This window comes from Lissotriton vulgaris, chromosome 10 (genome assembly GCF_964263255.1).
Source record: "Lissotriton vulgaris chromosome 10, aLisVul1.2, whole genome shotgun sequence".
Lineage (NCBI taxonomy): Eukaryota > Metazoa > Chordata > Amphibia > Caudata > Salamandridae > Lissotriton > Lissotriton vulgaris.
The window spans coordinates 98,427,541-98,451,297 of record NC_141698.1 but is presented as its reverse complement, the minus strand read 5'-3'; the positions used below and the strand labels follow the sequence as shown (position 1 = coordinate 98,451,297).

General features: G+C 47.1%; 1 protein-coding gene across 2 annotated transcripts in view; it reads left to right on the top strand.

Moving 5' to 3' along the window:
* The window catches only part of INTS1 (integrator complex subunit 1), a 536,581-nt gene that overhangs the window by 34,540 nt on the left and 478,284 nt on the right, over positions 1-23,757 (top strand). For both annotated transcript variants that reach the window (XM_086940596.1, XM_086940597.1), the window contains exons 2-3: positions 6,559-6,666; positions 22,034-22,324. In XM_086940596.1, the coding sequence (XP_086796722.1) occupies positions 6,559-6,666; positions 22,034-22,324 (399 nt within the window). The remainder of the gene's footprint in view (positions 1-6,558; positions 6,667-22,033; positions 22,325-23,757) is intronic.

The following is a 23,757-nucleotide window of genomic DNA, read 5'->3' as shown; positions in this document are numbered from 1 at the left end:
GTGGGGTTTGGCACCTCACGCGAGATGCGTGGGGTTTGGCACCTCACGCGAGATGCGTGGGGTTTGGCACCTCACGCGAGATGCGTGAGGTTTGGCACCTCACGCGAGATGCGTGAGGTTTGGCACCTCACCCGAGATGCGTGAAGTTTGGCACCTCACGCGAGATGCGTGAGGTTTGGCACCCAACGCACCTCACGCCAGATGCGTGAGGTTTGGCACCTCACGCGAGATGCGTGAGGTTTGGCACCCCACGCGAGATGCGTGGGGTTTGGCACCCCACGCGAGATGCGTGGGGTTTGGCACCCCACGCGAGATGCGTGGGGTTTGGCACCCCACGCGAGATGCGTGGGGTTTGGCACCTCACCCGAGATGCGTGAGGTTTGGCACCTCACCCGAGATGCGTGAGGTTTGGCACCTCACCCGAGATGCGTGAGGTTTGGCACCTCACCCGAGATGCGTGAGGTTTGGCACCTCACCCGAGATGCGTGAGGTTTGGCACCTCACGCCAGATGCGTGAGATTTGGCACCTCACGCGGGATGCGTGAGGTTTGGCACCTCACGCCAGATGCGTGAGGTTTGGCACCTCACGCCAGATGCGTGAGGTTTGGCACCCAACGCACCTCACGCCAGATGCGTGAGGTTTGGCACCTCACGCCAGATGCGTGCGGTTTGGCACCTCACGCCAGATGCGTGAGGTTTGGCACCTCACGCCAGATGCGTGAGGTTTGGCACCTCACGCCAGATGCGTGAGGTTTAGCTCCTCACGCCAGATGCGTGAGGTTTGGCACCTCACGCCAGATGCGTGAGGTTTGGCACCTCACGCCAGATGCGTGAGGTTTGGCACCTCACGCCAGATGCGTGAGGTTTGGCACCTCACGCGAGATGCGTGGGGTTTGGCACCTCACGCGAGATGCGTGGGGTTTGGCACCTCACGCGAGATGCGTGGGGTTTGGCACCTCACGCGAGATGCGTGAGGTTTGGCACCTCACGCGAGATGCGTGAGGTTTGGCACCTCACCCGAGATGCGTGAAGTTTGGCACCTCACGCGAGATGCGTGAGGTTTGGCACCCAACGCACCTCACGCCAGATGCGTGAGGTTTGGCACCTCACGCGAGATGCGTGAGGTTTGGCACCCCACGCGAGATGCGTGGGGTTTGGCACCCCACGCGAGATGCGTGGGGTTTGGCACCCCACGCGAGATGCGTGGGGTTTGGCACCCCACGCGAGATGCGTGGGGTTTGGCACCTCACCCGAGATGCGTGAGGTTTGGCACCTCACCCGAGATGCGTGAGGTTTGGCACCTCACCCGAGATGCGTGAGGTTTGGCACCTCACCCGAGATGCGTGAGGTTTGGCACCTCACGCCAGATGCGTGAGATTTGGCACCTCACGCGGGATGCGTGAGGTTTGGCACCTCACGCCAGATGCGTGAGGTTTGGCACCTCACGCCAGATGCGTGAGGTTTGGCACCCAACGCACCTCACGCCAGATGCGTGAGGTTTGGCACCTCACGCCAGATGCGTGCGGTTTGGCACCTCACGCCAGATGCGTGAGGTTTGGCACCTCACGCCAGATGCGTGAGGTTTGGCACCTCACGCCAGATGCGTGAGGTTTAGCTCCTCACGCCAGATGCGTGAGGTTTGGCACCTCACGCCAGATGCGTGAGGTTTGGCACCTCACGCCAGATGCGTGAGGTTTGGCACCTCACGCCAGATGCGTGAGGTTTGGCACCTCACCCGAGATGCGTGAGGTTTGGCACCTCACCCGAGATGCGTGAGGTTTGCCACCTCACCCGAGATGCGTGAGGTTTGGCACCTCACGCCAGATGCGTGAGGTTTGGCACCTCACGCGAGATGCGTGGGGTTTGGCACCTCACGCGAGATGCGTGAGGTTTGGCACCTCACGCGAGATGCGTGAGGTTTGGCACCTCACGCGAGATGCGTGAGGTTTGGCACCTCACGCGAGATGCGTGAGGTTTGGCACCTCACCCGAGATGCGTGAAGTTTGGCACCTCACGCGAGATGCGTGAGGTTTGGCACCCAACGCACCTCACGCCAGATGCGTGAGGTTTGGCACCTCACGCGAGATGCGTGAGGTTTGGCACCTCACGCGAGATGCGTGAGGTTTGGCACCTCACCCAAGATGCGTGAAGTTTGGCACCTCACGCGAGATGCGTGAGGTTTGGCACCCAACGCACCTCACGCCAGATGCGTGAGGTTTGGCACCTCACGCGAGATGCGTGAGGTTTGGCACCCCACGCGAGATGCGTGGGGTTTGGCACCCCACGCGAGATGCGTGGGGTTTGGCACCCCACGTGAGATGCGTGGGGTTTGGCACCCCACGTGAGATGCGTGGGGTTTGGCACCTCACCCGAGATGCGTGAGGTTTGGCACCTCACCCGAGATGCGTGAGGTTTGGCACCTCACCCGAGATGCGTGAGGTTTGGCACCTCACCCGAGATGCGTGAGGTTTGGCACCTCACGCGAGATGCGTGAGGTTTGGCACCTCACGCGAGATGCGTGAGGTTTGGCACCTCACGCGGGATGCGTGAGGTTTGGCACCTCACGCCAGATGCGTGAGGTTTGGCACCTCACGCCAGATGCGTGAGGTTTGGCACCTCACGCCAGATGCGTGAGGTTTGGCACCCAACGCACCTCACGCCAGATGCGTGAGGTTTGGCACCTCACGCCAGATGCGTGCGGTTTGGCACCTCACGCCAGATGCGTGAGGTTTGGCACCTCACGCCAGATGCGTGAGGTTTGGCACCTCACGCCAGATGCGTGAGGTTTGGCACCTCACGCCAGATGCGTGAGGTTTAGCTCCTCACGCCAGATGCGTGAGGTTTGGCACCTCACGCCAGATGCGTGAGGTTTGGCACCTCACGCCAGATGCGTGAGGTTTGGCACCTCACGCCAGATGCGTGAGGTTTGGCACCTCACGCCAGATGCGTGAGGTTTGGCACCTCACGCGAGATGCGTGGGGTTTGGCACCTCACGCGAGATGCGTGAGGTTTGGCACCTCACGCGAGATGCGTGAGGTTTGGCACCTCACCCGAGATGCGTGAAGTTTGGCACCTCACGCGAGATGCGTGAGGTTTGGCACCCAACGCACCTCACGCCAGATGCGTGGGGTTTGGCACCTCACGCGAGATGCGTGGGGTTTGGCACCCCACGCGAGATGCGTGGGGTTTGGCACCCCACGCGAGATGCGTGGGGTTTGGCACCCCACGTGAGATGCGTGGGGTTTGGCACCCCACGTGAGATGCGTGGGGTTTGGCACCTCACGCGAGATGCGTGAGGTTTGGCACCTCACCCGAGATGCGTGAGGTTTGGCACCTCACCCGAGATGCGTGAGGTTTGGCACCTCACCCGAGATGCGTGAGGTTTGGCACCTCACCCGAGATGCGTGAGGTTTGGCACCTCACGCGAGATGCGTGAGGTTTGGCACCTCACGCCAGATGCGTGAGGTTTGGCACCCAACGCACCTCACGCGAGATGCGTGAGGTTTGGCACCTCACGCCAGATGCGTGAGGTTTGGCACCTCACGCGAGATGCGCGAGGTTTGGCACCTCACGCGAGATGCGTGAGGTTTGGCACCTCACGCCATATGCGGGAGGTTTGGCACCTCACGCGAGATGCGTGAGGTTTGGCACCTCACCCGAGATGCGTGAGGTTTGGCACCTCACCCGAGATGCGTGAGGTTTGGCACCTCACCCGAGATGCGTGAGGTTTGGCACCTCACGCCAGATCCGTGAGGTTTGGCACCTCACGCCAGATGCGTGAGGTTTGGCACCTCACGCCAGATGCGTGAGGTTTGGCACCTCACGCCAGATGCGTGAGGTTTGGCACCCAACGCACCTCACGCCAGATGCGTGAGGTTTGGCACCTCACCCGAGATGCGTGAGGTTTGGCACCTCACGCGAGATGCGTGAGGTTGGCACCGCACCCACCTCACGCGAGATGCGTGAGGTTGGCACCGCACCCACCTCACGCGAGATGCGTGAGGGTTGGCACCCCACCCACTTCACGCGAGATGCGTGAGGGTTGGCACCCCACCCTCCTCACGCGAGATGCGTGGGGCTCGGCGCCCCGCCCGGTTTATCAAATCGAAATTCTTTAGTCTTAGGTGGACTAGAAATTGAGGTCCAAAGGTAAAGTAGTGTAGCAAGTCCTAGATCAGGTCCCGAAGAGTACTCCCGCCATCATTCGAACGCTGTCGATTTCGGTTTGATAAACTGATTGGACCTGAAAAATAAGTCAATTTTAAGAAATTTTCGCTGCTTTTTGATTAAGCTGACTTTGGAACACGACAAACGCAACGGAACTTATTTGTCTTTAGACCATTATTATATGGGACCGTACACAGATACACTTATGTCATGATGATGAGACTATCATAGAACTGTTTGCCCTGAGGAAGTCATTGGGTGATTTGTCCCCAAGACGAAACACGTGTCGGCTGTTTGACTGTTTGGCTACATTGGATGATACCAACTACATAGGATCATCTCTCAGAATGTGTCACTTCAAACCTCTACATAAAGAAAAGAAAGAATTTATTTTTTCAATGGCACAATCTGGAGGATTCTTTTGGACTGAAATTGCTCTCTAATACTGTATTTGATTGCTCGGGAACAAAGTTTTGTTAGCTGTTTCTTCCGTGTCTCACAGGAGATTGTTTTGGCACGTTAGTGGTCGTCGCCTTTGTGTTCCCTAGAGCATCTATCATTATAAATTTGTTCCTTCTACCTCTATTGGTTTTGCGCAAGACACTACCCAGCCACGTTCTGCAAGCTCTCTTTAGTACCCCTGCCCTAGGTACCTTGGTACTTGCAACGTACAGGGCACTAAACTCCTATGCCAACTGTAGCGCAATTAGACAACACCTTGATTTAGGGAAGGAGCACTGGCACTGAAGTCCGGTTAGCAGGCCTCAGTGCACTGTTAGAGTGGAAAATCAGCATCTAGCAGTGAAAAAAGGGGGCAAAAGGTGTTTGGGATAAATGCAACAAAAGTCCAGTTCTCTATAAATATAATGGTGGAGGATTGCTTTTCTCTGTAATGGTTGGGTCATGTGTTGGGATGATATCTGCGTACTGTTTTGAAATCAAGTCCTTTGTGATTTTGGCACAGAATTCTTGCAATGGTGGTGGTTCTGTATTTTTCCACTGTGTATTGAGGAATTCTGCTAAAATATTGTGGAGTTCCCTAGAAGGAAGGGGGTTAGCTGCAGTAATTCATATGGATTGATTTTTATCTTTTCATGGTTCTGTAGGCTCTGTTATGGCGGTGAAATTCGATTGTCTTTTTCACCTCTGGATATTCTCCTCTTGTGTTCTAGTATGTTGAGATGTGTTCTTTTTATTATGATGTTGTCATTAATCCATGTTGTGTTCTTTTTGTTGTTAACCGTGGATGTGACTTTTATTGGTATTGGTTTGTCCAGTGCAGTGGATATCTAAATGTAGATTATGTGTATGTCTTGTGGATGCTTATTTATTGGAGTTCTTTCAAGAAGAAAGATGGGTTGGTGTGGGCTTCAGAACTTCTGATTGTGTCTCTCTATTTGCATACAAGACAGAACCATGTTTATAGAATAGATACGCAGATATCTCTGAGGCACTTTTGTACAGAACTTTTTGCACATTTGCTCTACTCCATATGCAAGTGGCAGTCTCTGAACCCAATCCTTAAGATTTGGTGGATAGAGATCTATGCATGTGTTAGGGTAGCTCTGCATGTATGTTTGGAACAGGGCTTGAAATTTTACTTTGCACAGTTATTGGAAGAAGCTCTGCATATCTGCTTCCAGCTCAGCATATCAGTTGTGCACAACCCAACATGCAGCTTGAACTCTCCCATCTATTAGCCTTTCAGTATAAATTACTGTCCGTACAGGAGGCTTACACATTCATCCGATCTGTCGTATGAATGACATGCTATGTGGAAATCTTTCAGCTTTGCCACTATATAAGGAACAGCCACTTGGCTACACCATAATTATGCATGGCTTGCTTCTATATACCAGCAGACCCTTCACATGCAGGTATACATGTATAACAATCGTATCATTAAAGTGAGTTGGGCATATGTTACATTGCATTAAAAACCCAAGCTTAATTATCAAAGGAGCTTAAAGTTAAATTTTGCCCGATAGTATGGTAATAAGGACATTTACGAAAATGCAATGACAGGGCTATCCGAATGACTCCTGTGTAGTCTGTTGTGCAGAGGATGTCGATGTTGAGATATGTGTACGTATGGATGTTGTCCATGATGTTACTTTGTAAACCAATTATTACAGCTTGTCATAGAGATCGTTCCATACCTTAACACTTAAATAATCTTGGATTGACACTTAAATAATCTTTCATGGTTGGGATTTAATTTTCTATGCCTCAATTTGTAAAGTAATTTGTATTGATTTTTTTGTATCTCAATTTCCCAACTTCCTTTTGAACCACTCTTTGACAAGTCATGCACGGATTTCCTATCACACTTGCTATGTGTAACAGTGTGTTTTATACTGATTTTGGGTTCCATTTATTTCCGTTCTTCAGAAAACCATTTAGCAAATAAGAATACAACTGAGTGTCAGAGGTTCATCAAAATGAATCGTCCTAAACCCACCACGGTACGAAGACCAAGTACTGCTGCCAAGCCTTCTGGTAAGTGTGACATCCTGCTTCCAGTTAAAAAAGTTTGATTTTAGCTGAAAATTAGTTTTTCCCTTGCATCCTTTCTGCTATAAATAAACGCAGGTGTGTTGTGTGGACATGTTTGATCGTTTATCCATAGCTGATTGACATATAGATGTATGGGTCCTTTTTGTGTTGTGTGGACATGTTTGATCGTTTATCCATAGCTGATTGACATTTAGATGTATGGGTCCATTTTGTGTTGTGTGGACATGTTTGATCGTTTATCCATAGCTGATTGACACATAGATGTATGGGTCCGTTTTGGCCCCAGTTAGAATGGTGCGGGATGGTGCTTTTTTGAGAAAAACTTAATTGTACAAAATAAGATAAAACATGAATTGTCAAAAGCACACTTATGTTTATTCCCAAAAAGTTTGGGAGAGAGTATTTTAAGGAGTGATTGTGACCGGGAAAGATGACCAAATAGTAGGGAATGCAAAAGTCTTTTTCAGAGTAGTAAAATGTTTAACTTCTCACACATTAAGACATATTTTTGGAGGAGACAGCGTAAAGGTATTTACTTTAAGGCTGTATGATTCTCTGCTGTTTCTTTCAAGGTTACTTAGTATTTTGAAAATAAATGGAAACATCTTTCTTATAATCAATTTTCAAGTTTGTTTACATTCTTCACAGTCAGGATCAATGTTCCCTCTAATTTTTTTCCTCTGTGGGCGGCAGTGTAGGGTCTATGTGGGCTGCAGGGAAGGCTAAGTGCGCCAGGAACCAGATTGCATATGCGGGTGCAGCGCGAAATATCACTCCAAATCTTTGCTTAAAAAAGTGGAAAAACTGTGCATTTCCACACATACAGCGCCACGTTAAGGGTCTTAAGGCAGGTTTGCAATTTGGATACACACGCCATGACATGAATTGGTTACACAGGCAAGTACACTTTGGGTTTAGAAAAGCACAAGACTCCAACGGTGGTACCATCATATGATTTTACTGCTGTAGGTGTAATGTTACTTGTTGTATTATATAGCTGAATGTAGATACAGAAAGAAGCAGCAAAACACCAGCCAGGCGGCACTAGCTAAGCAAAGATTTCAAACATGTGTTACCTAAAAGAAATGCAGCAAGTCTCAAAGCATGACGTGTAAAGCATGATGGTGGTCAGACCTGCCCAGGCGGCCCGCTCTGTCAGGGGACACAGGAACTAAATTATTGGCCATACCAGAGAATTATTTGCAAGCAGCCCCAGACGGCCAAATCGAGTCCACTGGGCAAGGGAGAGTGCACTGCTGCATCATGCAGTCAGGAGACATCAGTGAGAGGGCCGTTAGTCACAAGTGGAGAGTCAAGGTGCAGAGGGAATGTTAAAGAACTACAGAATGAACACAGTAAGTATAACCACCATTCACTGTCAGTTACAGTATTAACAGTCACAATCAAATTGATTTAATTTTGGGAAAGAGTGTAATATTCTTTCATTAGAATTTCCCGGCCGCCTACTGAGGAACATCTTAAGCAAAGCTGTAAACCATACACAGGGTATGGTAGTACGCCTGACCTATTATCGGTGATGTAAAGTTTAGAAGACAAGTTGGTGAATTACCTGGTGTGTACTCTAGCACCAAATGGTAACATTTCACCGAATACATCCGCCTTTCACAAAATTACTGAATAACGCGATCCACAGTAGGAACTGAGCTACAATTATTAACTAAATGGTGGGCAAATTAAAAAAAATGTTTTCTTCTTGCAGTGCTGGCTGCAGGCACAGGGAGAGTGTGGGATTGGTGTCATAGCGTACACTCGGGTCTCAATGGCAATGTACCATGTTCGTGCTTACTGTACTTCACAGTTTTGTTAGCATTGGTGACTAAGACTATGCAGGATGCCTTCACCAAAAAGGCATTCCTGCTGCTCGGGTGGGCGGCTGGGCCCCCATAAAACAGTATACAGGGGGCCCTATAAGAAGCAAAAACTACTGTGAGCCAGAGTGAGAAACTCCTGAGGAGAACTGCCTGTGGTTTTCCATGCGCTCTGACACATCTTTAAATTGCAGCTATAGACTTTCTCCCTTCCTCCCCGGCTGAAGCACTAAAACAAGCTGCTCTCAGGCACTGGTGGAAAGTAGCAGTCAGGTAACTAACCCTAGGGAAAAATTTTACATTAATTGTTATTCAAAGAGTCTGCAAAGGTGGACCTGACACTAAACAGGACTGAAAACAAAATTGTATTCATTTGTAACGTGCCATTTCTTTATATGTTACTTTATATGTTTACCTTAAGTGTTGTTCGCTCATAGAACACCTCCAGAACACTTTAAAACCGGTTTTCTATTCATATTTGTTCTTTGTAGTATGTACAGATAAAATGTAAAAATTCCAGCTTTACGTGATTTTGCCTATTGTTGTACTGTCCGCAACATCAAAGTATCCGCCCTGTGTTCATTTGATTTCAGCAAGATGTGCTTAGCTGTATTAAGGTGCAATAAAGTACAGATGCATGGGAGGTATGAGATGTATTAGGATGATTTCTTTATTTTTATATCTTGTGGGCACACAAATCATATCAGTATCTTAACTTTCCATTTCAGGGGTTTTGAAACAGTTTCAAGATATTGTAGGTCTTAAATAATGGAAATTACACCCTCTCGAAAAATTATCTGTTTCCATGCACTGCATCGCTTGGTTTCACTCTCGGGGAAAATGCCGCACTAACTGTCAAACATCTGACACTTGTGTCACTCTTAAGTAGACAGAAAGCATGGAAATGTGAAATATAATATCTAAAAAAATATTGGCAGCTAATAGCGAATGTGTTCTTTTTGAGGGTTTTTGGTTGTTGCCTCTGCTGGAGGTGAGATTTAAAAGCTCTTGCAGCCCATACCTTCACCACTTGCGTTTCCACCTTCTATGTCTTTGTGGTTATCTTACAGAGCACTTTTACCTTCACTCACATCCCCACTAACGGAATGCCATGCAATTTCTTGTGTTTTATAGTGGCTTAAGATTTCTTAGAGTTTCTCGTAGCTTAAATGGGTGCAATTTCTGAAATTGTCATGTTTCCCTTGTCTTCACTGCTTGATTTTATTCGCGAGAAAGTGTCACTCCTAGCCGTTGACTGCAGCTCTGCAAGTGCCATGCATTGCACGTTATACTAACGCATTTAAAGAAAAGTTTCCGCATTACCGCAATGCCTGAGATTGTTGCACAATGAATGGCACTTGGCTGGGCTGTCACAGCATATTCACAGTGTGTTAATTCAATTCAAATTCAGTTCAAAGTTGCTTTATTCGAGATTTAAAAACACTCATAAAAGCATAGACATTAAAACATTCCATTTGATAGTATCAGTCCAGTTAAATTAACCTTGACTGGCTGGCACATATACTTAAAACGAAACCACTCAAAACAGATTAGTACTATTACACTTTTAAAACAATCTCTAAGATCATGTCTTTGTAAAAACAGTATGGACTCAGTTATATACACAAAGCACTGGTTCAATTCATTTTTAACAATTCTAAAATCATTACAATACTACATGCGATTGATTTAATCACGGAAGAGATTTTTTTCTAATCGCCCAAACCCAACCGAGATATTTTGCAACTGCATATGAAATAACAGGTAATGTACTGGTGCAAATTAACCTTAATGCCACCGTACTATCCCTTGTGCCTAGGAGTCTACAAACTGCTTTTAACCAGACTCGTCTCGGGATGGTATAAGCTTTACACACAAAGAGAAGATGGGCGAGAGACTCTTTATCCGTCTTACAGACCGGGCACAAGTTGGAACAGGCAGAGGCCCACCTTCCTGTTAGCGATCTTATTGGAAGGGATCCTGCTCTAAGCTGGAAATAGAGCTTTCTATCTATGGCTTTGTGATACCATCCCAATATGGCTCTAATTTAGGCACAACTTTGCACTCAAGAAAACGACCCTCCATTGAGCAGTATTCCAGTCTCTATACACAATCATTTCCCAGTATTTTTCTTTTAGTGTAACCTTAGAGGGAAAAGAGGCTACTTCTGGGTTCTCCCACAACCCCTTCATGCCCATTTCCACTAGATTTTTGGAAAGATCCTTTAACCAGGATATCTTATGAAACTGATCGTTTTTGATTACAGCCAAAAAACCCTGGGCATAAAGGGCGAGTTCGGGGGTTATCCATAGCCGTCGCCAATATAATAATGGGCGCAATCTAGCCATATCTACCAAGGCTTTCCTGCCTAGATCATACCGAAGTGGTTTCATAGGTGTACTTTTGGGTAGATTAGTAAGATTACGCAAAAATGTATTCTCAACACGTGTTAGGGGTAACCGATTGTCATAACCCCATATCTTGGCACCATATAGTGCTGAGCTTAGGGCTTTTGCCTCGTACACTTGAAGAGCTGGCTGGATTGGCTTGGTCATGGATTTCTTGTGCTCAACAAGTACTGCACCCGCATTTTGGCGGAGTTTCAAGGCCGCCATATCAAGATGGTTCCCCCACTTAATATCCTTGGCCACATGTATGCCCAGGTACACAAAATCTGGGACCATTTCCAGTTTTAACCCGTTCATATAAAAATTCCCTTTAAAACTTTTGTGTGGGTTAAACACCATAAGTTTGGTTTTTGCCACATTTACCTCCAAACCATAGTCACTGCAAAAGTCCTCAAATATATTCAGCGCTCGCTGTAGGCCACTAGGAGATTTTGACACAATAAGGGTGTCATCAGCAAATAACAAAATCAGAGTTTTCAGTCCGGCCAGAGTGGGGGCATCTACAGATTCAGACAACATGCGCCCAACTATCCCATTAATATATAATGAAAAGAGCGTGGGAGCCATGGAGCAGCCTTGGCGGACCCCACGCTCCACAGGAAATTCAGGAGTGACTTGACCATGCCCCCCCATTGGATTTTTGCATAATTCGTCTCATGTAATCTCATAACCAAGGTAAGGATATCTGATGGCATTCCTAAACTATTCAATACACTCCACAACTTTTTCCGTGGTACTAAGTCGAAGGCTGCTCGCAAGTCAATAAAAGCAGCATAAATGCTACTTTTCCCCAATAATACTGTTTTCCAATGTAACAAAATAATTCGGAAAATCTGATCGGTGGTACTCGTTAATGTGCGAAAACCAGCCTGAAATGTGGACAGGATATTTTCTTCTTCCACCCAGTGTAAATTTTTATCTAGAATCATTTTCCCAATCACCTTTTGTATTGTATCAAGTAGGCTGATAGGCCTATAATTCCCAGCCTGCGTTCGATCACCCTTCTTATATATGGGGATTATTACGGCCCCCCTGCCAAGACCCTGGTACAGGAGCTCCCAGGGCCACAGCGTTGGCCAGCCTCAAGATATAGCGATCCCAGGGCATTTCATTTTGGAGAAAAACATCCGCTGGGACCCCATCGGGACCCGGTGCTTTTCCCCTTGAAACTGCTTTCAATGGCAGTTGGACATCACCAATACTGAAAGGTGGTTCTAGACTAAGGGTATTATTTATTGGGTCCCTAAGCCTGTCTTCACGGGTGTAAGCATATTGTGGGCCAAAGTGCTCTACCTAACTTTTCTGCGTTACATAATTAACTGGGGGTTCAGGGCGACCTCCTTTCCCCCACTTAACAATATTCCAAAAAAGTTTGGAATCCTTGGAGGTGCTGGCTGAATTAAGGGCCTGCCAATGTTGTTCGTCCCATCATTTTTTTGCCAAAAAGATGGTTTCCTTGTAAATCTGTCTGGCAAGTCTTACCGCATTAGGGCCTCTGTTCTTTAATGCCGCCCCAAGGGATGTTCTCGCCACTCTGCAAGCTTTGTTATACCATCCCACTCTTGACGGGTGCTTTTTTTTACTTGCTGACTTAGATGCTACCTTGAAAAAATGGGCCCTTATAGTTTCAAAGAATTTCTTGTGGAGAACAGTAATTTGCCACAGATCGTCCTCTAGACCCTGGGCGCTAGCCAAGGCAGTAGTGGTCTTGACCAATTCCTCATTTATGTGTTCCAAAACCTTTTCTTGGATCATTACAAATCCCCACCTAACCCGCCTAAGTGTGTTAATTAAAGCAGAGTGTAGAGCTGCGTCTTGCGCTGTCTCGAATAAGTGGTTACACTGTCGTGGTGGCAATATGTTTGAAAGGAGCAATCCGGGTTCAAGGGGGCTCAGTGGAGAATAGCCTGATGTAGCCGCTGCTTAGAGCATATTAAGAAAGTCAGTGAGTCTTTAGGGTGACTGGCACATTCAAACAAGCATTGGCATAGCCAATCCCTTATAAGTATTTGGGTCGCCTTTGGGACCTTATAAGTATTTAACCATGAAGCACGTACGTTAGCCTGAGGGCTACATCATCTACTGGTCTTAAATTGTTTGATACATTTCACCTTCGGTCGGATGGTACTGAATCTAACTGCATGTGAGGAGGTAAAGATAACTAATTTTGTAATACGCTGTGAAGTGTACATCTTGCTCACACAGCACCCAGGTACATATGCAGGCCACTGATGTGGTGTCATGTGCAGTAACGGACGCTGTAGAAATAAAGGCATATTATTTTTAAAAAAAACTATATTATCTGAGACGGTGGAAGGAGCGGCCAGTCATGGGGCATAAACGACATAGCTGCAAAAACCACCTACAGGCACTGAGAGGGGACATTGGAGGAAGAACGGATGAAGAAAATAGAGGAGAGGACAGGAGAGTAGTGAGGGGTGAGATAGCAAAGAGGGAAAGATCTAGAGAAGAAGAGAACTGATAGAGGCAAGAGTAGGAAAGAAAATAACAGAAGGGTGAGAGGCAGTGGTGAATGAAGGAGGGGTAAGAATGGAATGACTGAGTGAAAGGGGAAAGGACGGGGGATAAATGGTGAATGGAAGAGAGCGAAGGCTGGGGATGGGGTGGGCAGAGACATAATAAAGTAGGGAGAGGAAGATAGGGAGAAAGTTAGGGTGCAGGATAGCGCGAGGATGGGTGTGTCAGACAGTGAAGTGAAAAGAAGATAGGTGGAATAGCGGAGAATGGGAGGAGAGAGGAGGCAGTAAATGGCAAAGGAAAGACGAATCGGGGACTGTGAGGAGGTGTGAGAATTGAGTGGGAGTAGAAGGGGCGAGCCAAAATAGGAATGCACATGCTGCCCTGCTGAGACTGGTCAGTGAATTTAAATAATATTTGCTGTTGGTAAAGAGCGCGTGTTCTTCTGCGTGCGCTATAAATTTGCACCTCATTTGCACATTGAAGGAGCCATTTCAAACACGCAGGAACTTTTACACTGACATTAACACGAGGTGAGGTACCTGCACGCTGCACTGCGCTCTGCGCCTTAATTGCCGCGTTGCTTCTTTTAACCTACCTATTCGATATTTGTGTTTTTATTTGATGTATTTTCCCCTGTTTTTAACTGGGTGTCGTTCTATCCACTTACTCGCACTGTAATCTGCATTCCACCGCTGTTTAGCGGGTACGGTTCCTGGGGCGGGGAATTTTTCTGCGCCATCTTTTAGTGGTGTGGACTGTCAGTGGGTCACATTGGTGAGCGGTCTAGCGCTCCGGATGAGTAGAGGGACGCTTATTTAAGGCGACCAGTCCCGGGGATTGCCTTGATGAGGTACCTGCACGCTGCACTGCGCTCTACGCCTTAATTGCCGCGTTGCTTTTTTTAACCTACCTATTCGATATTTGTGTTTTTATTTGTTGTATTTTCCCCTGTTTTTAACTGGGTGTCATTCTATCCACTTACTCTAGCACTGTAATCGGCATTCCACCGCTGTTTAGCGGGTCCGGTTCCTGGGGCGGGGAATCTTGGAGTGGTGTGGACTGTCAGTGGGTCACATTGGTGAGTGGTCTAGCGCTCCAGATGAGTAGAGGGACGCTTATTTAAAGCTCCCCTCTACGCGCAGCGGGATCGCGCAGCGAAGGCGCACCCGCTGCGCGGAGTCGTGCCAGAGTCCTGCCCGTCTGCGCTAAGGTAGCGCGGGTCGTGGCAGGACCCTGAGCATTTTTCTCCCCACCATGACAGCGCCTATTATCAGGTATCATAGGGAGGATCTGCTGGCAATTCGGGGTCGGATTACTACCTGCGATCTTCCGCCTGTGGTTCCGGTATGTGGTCCTTACCGCTGTACCTGTGGCGGCTGGGCATTAGATACTCCTGCCCGCATTCGATCATTGGACTCGCCATCTCTGCGTAAAAATACGGCAGGGATGCGTGATCTGAACATTTGGATTCTGAAGGTCGGATCACTGGTAAAGCACCATCAAGAGATATTTGATCTTCTTAAAGATGAGTCCCCTGACGTGCTCTTTGACCGAAACCTGGTTGCAGGACTCTGATTCTTCCATACTTAATTTGGCCTTCCCCCCCGGTTATTCTACCTTCACTTTTAATCGTGCTACCAGGGGGGGTGGAATTGCAATGGCTACTAAGCGGTGCTATCCATGTGAATGGAAGGCATTAAATCTCTCAGGATGTGAAAGTGCTCGTTTTAAAATTTCGTTCAGCCATCAGTTCGCCTTCTCTGGCCTATTAATATATCGCCCCCCGGGCTGCGACTCTGCTTTTAGGGCTGCTCTCCCGGATCTAATTAGCACGGAGGTACTAGGATGTGCTAATTTCAATGTTCTCGGAGACCTTAATCTTCATCTTGACTGCCTGTCCTCGCCCCCTATTAGGAGCTTTTTGGCTGACTTAGAAGCCTTGCAGTTTTCCCAGCTGGTCACTTCCCCCACTCATAGAGATGGCCACACCCTTGACCCTTTTTTCACTAACCTAGAGGGATCAGAGCACTCTGTCCTACCCAGATGGCCTGGACAGACCATATGTTGGTGAAAATGATATACCCCATATCTGAACCTCCTTTTATACCTCAGGACAGATTAGTTTTCAAACGCCACTGGAACAGACTAAAATTGGAGGACTTCTACCACCTGCTTGAGGAGGCACCACTGGGCCCCTTTACGGATGTTGATCACGGATATGATTCCTTTTGTATGTGGATCTCCCGTGCCCTCGATTCTTTGATTCCTTCAGTATGGTCCAAGTGTCGTTCGAAAGAGCCCAGCCCATGGTACGATGGTGCCTTAGCGTCTCTGAAAAGAGCTTGTAGACAGGCTGAAAGGCTATGGAGGAAATCGTTTGATCCTGAACTAAAGGCTTGCTACCTTGTTAAAACTAAAATCTACCACAGGGCGGTGTGTAGAACACGAGCAGCCTTTTATGCCCAAGAGTTTCAGAACAGCTCTAATCCTTCGAAACGTATATTTAAGGTGTTAAAGGATCTCATGGCTAAGAGGACAACGGCGGCAGAAATATGTTCGGACTCCCATTGTGAGGGTCTGGCCTCCTTCTTTCTTGAGAAGGTTCAAGCCATCTACCGTTCCTTCCCGTTGGGTTCTACAAATCCAGAGCGGGTCAGATGCATTTTGGGAGACTGTGAGTGTCTTACTATCCTGCCTTCCCTAACTAGGGAGGCCTTTGATTCTTTGAGCCTTGTTGGACCCGGCCTCGTAGCGTGGTCCCACTCCTCCCGCATGGCGGGCCCTGGACTACCTCGGCCCCTGTCCTCTGGCCGAGGGCGGCACCATCCACCCTACACGAGAGCCGCCCCTCCGGGCAACCGCCGGCGCTCCCCCTTTGGAACTCGGCAACCCCTCCTCGACACACTCGGCTGGTCCGAACCCTATCCCGGACCACCATCTCAAACCCAGACTCCATCTTGGACCCTCCACGACCAGGCCCCGTGGCCTCGGCCCGACCCCGGCCGCAGACCCAGCGAAGCCCCGACATCGAGGCACCACGATCCGACCAGGTGGTCAAGAGGCCACTTGACGGATCAATGGGGGGACGAGTTTCGATGGTCCTCCAACCGTCCCCCGACGCCTGGTTTCGATCGCCTCCGGTCTCCCTGGGCGCTGGCTCCACCCCCCTGCTGGGTGTCTGGACACGCTCATCCCGGCCCCTCCGACCCCCAGGTGCGAGGGTCCGGACATCAAAGGACGCCAGACCTATATCTGGGGCCGCTCTGGAGCAGGTCGGCAGTTGTATCCTGGAGTCGAGAGACACCGAGGCGAACTCATCCGCGTGGAACCCGTAACCACCTTTTGGAGCCCTGCTGGCACTGCCGCGGCTCATCCTTCGCCGAAACTATCCTTGGAGCCCTGCTGGCTCTGCCACGGCCCACCTTCGTTGAAACCATCTTCTGGAGCCCTGCTGGCGCTGCCGCGGCCCATTTTCGTTGAAACCATCTTCTGGAGCCCTGCTGGCGCTGATGCGGCCCATCTTTGTTGAAACCATCTTCTGGAGCCCTGCTGGCGCTGACGCGGCCCATCTTTGTTGAAACCATCTTCTGGAGCCCTGCTGGCGCTGCCGCGGCCCATCTTCGCTGAATCCATCCTTGGAGCCCTGCTGGCGCTGCCGCGGCCCATCTTCGTTGAAACCATCTCTGGAACCCTGCTGGAGCTGCCGCGGCCCAACCCGGAAGAACCCCCAGCTCAAGAATTGAGAGCTGAGCGTAGGGTATCCCCGTACCACGCCGGTACCAAGACTGTCCCGCTACCCCCTTCCCTCAGAGACTAAACCTAAAAGGATCCCTGGATCCAGTTACACCTGTATCGCTACGATAACCTGCATTATTAGAGGACTTAGGCCTATCCTTAAATTCTTTGATGCCTCCACTAGACAACTGGTGGTTCAGGCATCAGTGTTGTCCCGGCTGGATTATGCCAGCTCGCTCTTGGCCGGGTTAATCAATCAGAACTAACCCAGCTTCAGCGAGTTCAAAATGCTGCAGCCAGAGTGGTGATAGGTCTGCCTAGGCGGTGCTCGGTCTCTAAATCGTTGCACTCTCTTCACTGACTCCCTGTAAATCAGAGGATTAAATTCAAGGTTCTTTGCCTTGCATTTAAAATCCTCAAGGGTATGTCTCCTCAAATTCTGGAGAAGCTGCTGACATCGTACGTACCCCCGCGAACCCTCAGATCTTTGGGTCAGAATCTGGCTGTGGTTTCGCGCTTCAGGTTGAGCAGAATTGGTGGCCGCTCTTTTCGAGTGCTAGCGGCGAATTGGTGGAATTCTCTTCCTCTTCATATCCGGGCTATTGATGACCTACTTCAGTTTAAACGTGCCATCAAGACCTTCTTATTTGCTTAGCTCTCATGCTGTTCCTGTGGCCTCTTTGTTTTATCAGTGTTGTGTTGTGTTTGCCTTGTCAAAGCGCCAGGACGCCCCTTCGCTGGGGCAGCTGTGCGAGGTATAAGTAAAAATAACATAACATAACATAACAAGTCTACGGTTTACGATGCACATGGAAATGTTTTTGTTGAGTTTGCTGCTTAATATTACAACAAGGCAGGCAACCTTACAGAATCCCATTGCAAACTTATCTCTAAACATGTTAAAGCAGTACATAACTAGCTGGACTTTTGCATTCACATTTGACTAACGTTGACATTTAACGAGGTGGTGGTGATGAAAGCTATGAGGTGACAACATGGGGTTCCCCACAAGAAAATGTGTTGTCACTTCAAAGAGGTGCCTGTCTGGAGTTTCACTGGGACATGCATGCTAGCGGCAGGAGTTCTGCAAATCACGCCTCTCTGGCGATGGCCTCCAACAACCACAGCTTTACACTTTCACTCTCTCTGACAGCCTGCAGCTTTTTCATCCTTGCGATATCGAGGTACCTTGCTAGTCGGTGGTTAATAGAAACCAGGGACTGTCTGCAGTTACTGTTATAGGGTGCAGGAAGGTGGTGAGAGGGCGTATGCATCTTCTGTGCGCCATGAAGAAAGCTAGCGCTGTGGGAACGACGCGCAGACACTTCAATGCGTCTCATTCAGGGGTCAAATCTACATTTTATTAAATAAAACATGTGTGTTCCGTTTCAGCAAAGACTTGCGGTGGTCTCCGCATGCAGGGCCCCCGTTCGCCCCATCAGACCCTTTCTCAACTTCGAGACATTTTTCTGTACATTTAAATACATTCGGTTGGGCCAAATTGTGACCAGATCTGTACATAAATTTCACATGCAAAACATCTAAAAAACTAACTTTTCAACCTATTGAAATAGGAATTTTTTTTGCCTCAAGTGATGCAAGAATTTTTGCTTTGCCCTGTGCACTGTACGTACACCAATATTGTTATTGGATGTGAAGTACCACGAGCGAGTGGGGTTTTGTGCACTTACCCGAAGGGAAACCCAATTTTTCAAAGCGTCGCACGCATCAGTAGGACAAGTGAAACACGTGAAAAGTAAGTATCACAGCGCCCATTATGCGCTGCAATTAACAGGAATACTTTCACTAATTTCCACAATCAGCCCGCAGCCTCTCGCTATTGAGAAAAGACATGCATCAAGTCCAAAAGCACGACTTTGGACTTGCTGCATTTTTAATGGATTCTGGCTGCGGGCTGATTGTGGGCCTTTGTGAAAGGTTTCTGTTAATTGCAGCACTGTTATGCGCTGCAATCAACATAAATAGTTTCATAATGACCCACAATCAGCACCCAGCCGCGCTCTATTTAGAAAAGAAATGAAGCAAGTCGGAAAGCATGAATTGTAAAGCACACGTCGTGCTAATGGACTTGATGCGTGTCTTTTATGAATAGTGAGAGGCTGCGGCTGATTGTGGGAATTTTTTTAAGTATTCCTGTTAATTGCAGCGAATAATGGGCACTGGGATTAACAGGAATACTTTCACAAAGGCCCTAGGCAACAGGGAAATTGCTGGTTTTGATCGCTCGCGCTTTAAAAGCGGGCAGCGGTGAGAACGTGTGCGCGCTTCACAGGAGACACTGCGCGCTCGGTGCCCTATAGGTGCGCGGGTGCGCAGCCGCGCGACTTACTGGGAACACTGGTCAGGATGGTCGTCCTCTGAGTAGGTTATGAGACCCTCTTCCAAATTAAGCATGACAGCTCTGCAGTTAAGTGTTGATCATTTTTAGCAGGTGGCCTGTTTCATTATTGTTTTTTGATTGCCAAGCAGGATCAATGCCGCTTGTACCCCCATAGCGACTCTGGAGATATGTATAACATTTTTGTTGGATTTAAAGTTTAGGCCGGGATCTTGTATAGTGAACTTCATTCTTGTTTGTAAAGTCTGTTTGTTCTTGCAAAGAGTGTTTTGGTACGTGGAGAAGGATTTTAGAGAAGCAACAGTACTCACTTGATACACTGAGTATATGGAGAAGTTGGGTCTACGAGTTAATATTACAAAAACTTTCATAATGAAGTGTGGTAAAAATAGCTCTGGGTGTAGGGGCATTTTTATTGGCAATAAAAAGGTGGAACCTACTAAAACATTTCCTTACCTAGGTATCTTGTTTGATAATAAAGGAAAATGGTACCAGGCAGTTAAAAACAGGAGTTTGCTTTATATGAATTGTCCCTAGCCAATTTCGCTAAGATGTTGGGCAGAAAACCACCTGTGGAGCTTCTACAAATTTATAGGGCAAAATGTATCAGTATAGCGACGTATGGTACGGGTGAGTGGGGCTATTTAGCAGGTGGAGAATGCTTTCTTAAAATATCACCACCTATTCAGCAGGTGGAGAATGCTTTCTTAAAATATCTCTTGGCGGTCCCAGATAGTACTTCCACCGACGTATGCCACTCAGAACTAGGATTGGCTTATATTTTTGACTTAATAAAAGTCCAACCAGTTCTGCTGTGGCATAGGATCTGGACTTCTTCTTTTAATTGTGATATATTAAAAGATCGCCTCATGTTGGATCGGGCCCTGGAGATTCCTTGGCTGAAATATATATAAAAACTTTTATGAATGATTTGGGCCACTCTGAATACTTTAATAATCCTGGAATTTTATATCCCGTCACCGGAAAGCACCTTAAAAAATGTTGCTTGACTCACATGGAGGCAAATAGATTTGCCGCTGAGGCAGCTAAGTCGTCGGTACAATCTAACCAACTCATACTCACCACTTATGGTCTGCAGCCGTACCTAAACTTTGCATTAAGTGGGTATGACTGATTTGTCGTAGCCCATTTCAGATTCAGATTTTTTCATCGCTTGATAAGCTTTCCTGAATTAAACAATTGGCCCACAACATTAAGTAGTAGCCCTTGTGATAAACAATCTCAGCAAACAACAATGCTTGTGGTATTATTTTGCAAATGTTATGCTGTGCAAAGAAGGAGATGGATTTGACAAATCTTGAGATTGTTGGAATTGAGACAATGTAGGCCAGCGCATTTATCACTAACATTTTTAAAAAAGGAATGTTTTGTAAAGTCAATAGCATCTTTTTAAAAAAGTATCGTAAACTGTAAGGAATTTTTATATGAAATTTGCTGGGGATGACAAAATGAACTTGTAACGTATTGTTGGAATCAAACGCTGTATTATCGAGTAATTTGTTTTTAAAAGTACCCAATGCACTTTTTATCATGTAATATTGATGTTTTAAACTGTATGCTTTTATAATTTTTGCACAAAAAATTTAATAAAGCTGGCATTGATTGAGAAGGAACGGTTAAGTTGGACAGTTTTATTATTTTTATTAGTTGATTTGATGAAGACTTGGCCATTTCAATCTCTGCAAGTTTTTGTAACATTTAAAATTCTGCTTGTGCCTTCCTTGATCAGAACAGGATCTGAAACTTTACTTTCTGCATAATTGTTTGAATAAGAGGTAGACAAGTTTAAATCCCTGGAGGCCATTTTCTTTTTATTGTATACGTATTCAGGTTTGGGCCTTCTTACTGTGAATGGTTTGTTTTGTATTTAGTGATGTATCATTTCGAGCGAGGTCAGTTTTATGTTGGTGCATTTGACTTGCTCTTTTTTGGGCTGTCTGATCCAGAAGTGTGAAGCTTAGCTTTGCTTCTGTTTTGCGTGCATGCCTGGTCATGGTATGCATCATATGCATTATCTATTTATGTGATATTGTTTTATGATTTTCTGAGGATTTGCATTCCAGTGTCCAGAGCACTTTACCACATTTTTGCTACCCTGAGATGACTGTTCAATAATTGTTTTAAGTGACAATGTCATTGTGATATTATCTCTGAGTTATTTTCCATCCTTTAATAAGATTTTAAGAACCTTTGTGAGTCTACTACTCAACCCTGATGGATACCGAAAACAATGCTTAGTGTATTACTGACTGCTGCATGTTGCTTCTTGTTTTTCATGCTGATAGTGTGTGTTTGTTTACCTGTGTGTTTCTGCATTTGCTGCATGCTGGTATTGGTTTGTGTATTCCGCCTGCTTTTGATGTAATTATGCTTTGCCAGTTATGTTCCAGGGGAATTACTTATCTTTGAGATGAATAACTAGTGCCTTGTTATTACTTATTGCACCATGTGAGCAGCTTAATATACCTTCTTCACTGTCTTGTCTCAGTTTTTGATTGTACATTCCTTTTTCCTAGGCCACCCCCCACCTGGGGACTTTATTGCTTTAGGCTCCAAGGGCCAGAACAATGAGCCCAAAGCTCCTGCAGCTATTCTGAAACCCACTCCCACAAGTTTATCATCAGAGCGCAAACGTGAAGCTCCTACAGCTTTAACCAGTACCTCTGCACTGACTGGACTCACCAAGCGACCCAAGCTTTCATCGACACCTCCATTAAGTGCTCTTGGTCGACTAGCAGAAGCTGCTGTGGCAGAGAAACGTGCCATTTCTCCTTCCATAAAAGAACCATCTGTGATCCCGATCGAAGGTGAGGAGTCCTCTCAGACACTGCCAAAGAAAACCCTTATGGTAGCGATGGTACTCTTGGATGGTGTAACGTATTTCTCAGTCACAGGTTTGCTCTTTCTGTAGTTTCCTCCTTTATTTGTTCTTTTTTTTTGTTATTCATGTTTCAGTTTTTAAGAGCCGTAAATTGAAGATTTGCGGTATCCAAAATGTTGAATTTCAATGGTCTTTTGGAGGAAAAATTATAGCCAGAAGTTGACAAGTTTAATCATAGGCACCAGCCACATACAGTACCTGTTCCCATAACACATAATACAAAAGATAGCTGAAATAATAAGCAAACTGCTATTCTGACAAGTGACTCATCCATTAAGCTCACTTTTTCTATCTAAAATGGATAAGGAAGGCGTTTGTGAATTAATTTTTTTATAAATCTTTTTAATAAACATACTCGATAACAAGGTACAGTTCCACAAAGATCAATGCAAACGGTACAACGAAAGCAAGTATACATACAGATACAATAGGATAGTGCATTGGAAATCACGGGGAGGGGGGGTCATCACTGTCCAGGTTACTAGGAGGGTACAAATGTTTCCACGATATGAATTCCAAGCGGGACCATATCTTGGACCATTTTCGGTGGCATGCCTCATGCCGTATATACAGTCTTTTCTCTTAGCATGCACCAATCAAGGTCTTTTTTTCAATCTGCAATTTTGGGTGCATGCAAGCCCCCCCAAAGCTGCGCGATGTTCCTTTTAGCAATCATACATCCGAGTGTGACCCATTGTGGGGTGTATGTGTTTAGGTCGGTCGGTTCCCATATGTTAAGAATGCATCTGGGCGCTTCTGGCTTAATCTCGACCTCAAATGTTTCGCTCATGACTGTATGTATCTTACGCTAATATTCCTGGATTGGATCACAGTGCCATATAATGGTCATGAATGTGCCTAGATGAGTGCATCCCCGTCTACACGACCCGGTCGTCTGCCCACCCATGTGTACCAGTTGGGGACCTGTGACATAGATTCTATGCAGGATCTCTAGCTGCACAATCCGAAGCCGCTCCAGAATGCAACCGTTTTGGGGGAGACCGACGTCTGCCAACTTTCATCATCCAAGTTGATGCCGTCTCCAGTCCATTTCTCCCTCAGTGATATTAGGGGATCGTCCATATTGTTGATGAGTTTTCGGTAGGTTAGGGAGACTGCCCTTTCGGGCAGGTGGACATCTAGCAATCTGTCCTCGAGTGGGGAGCTATCTGGTTGGGAGGAGTCACTGGGAAAGCTGTCTGTAATGCATGGCGGACTGCTGAATAGCGGAAAAGCACAGAGTCTTCCAATGAGTGTTGTCTTTGGAGAGCTTCGAAAGGCTTCACGCCCCCTGCATCCCATAGGTCCCTCATATGGGAGATGCCAATTAGGTCCCATTTATCGAAACCTTTGGAGTTA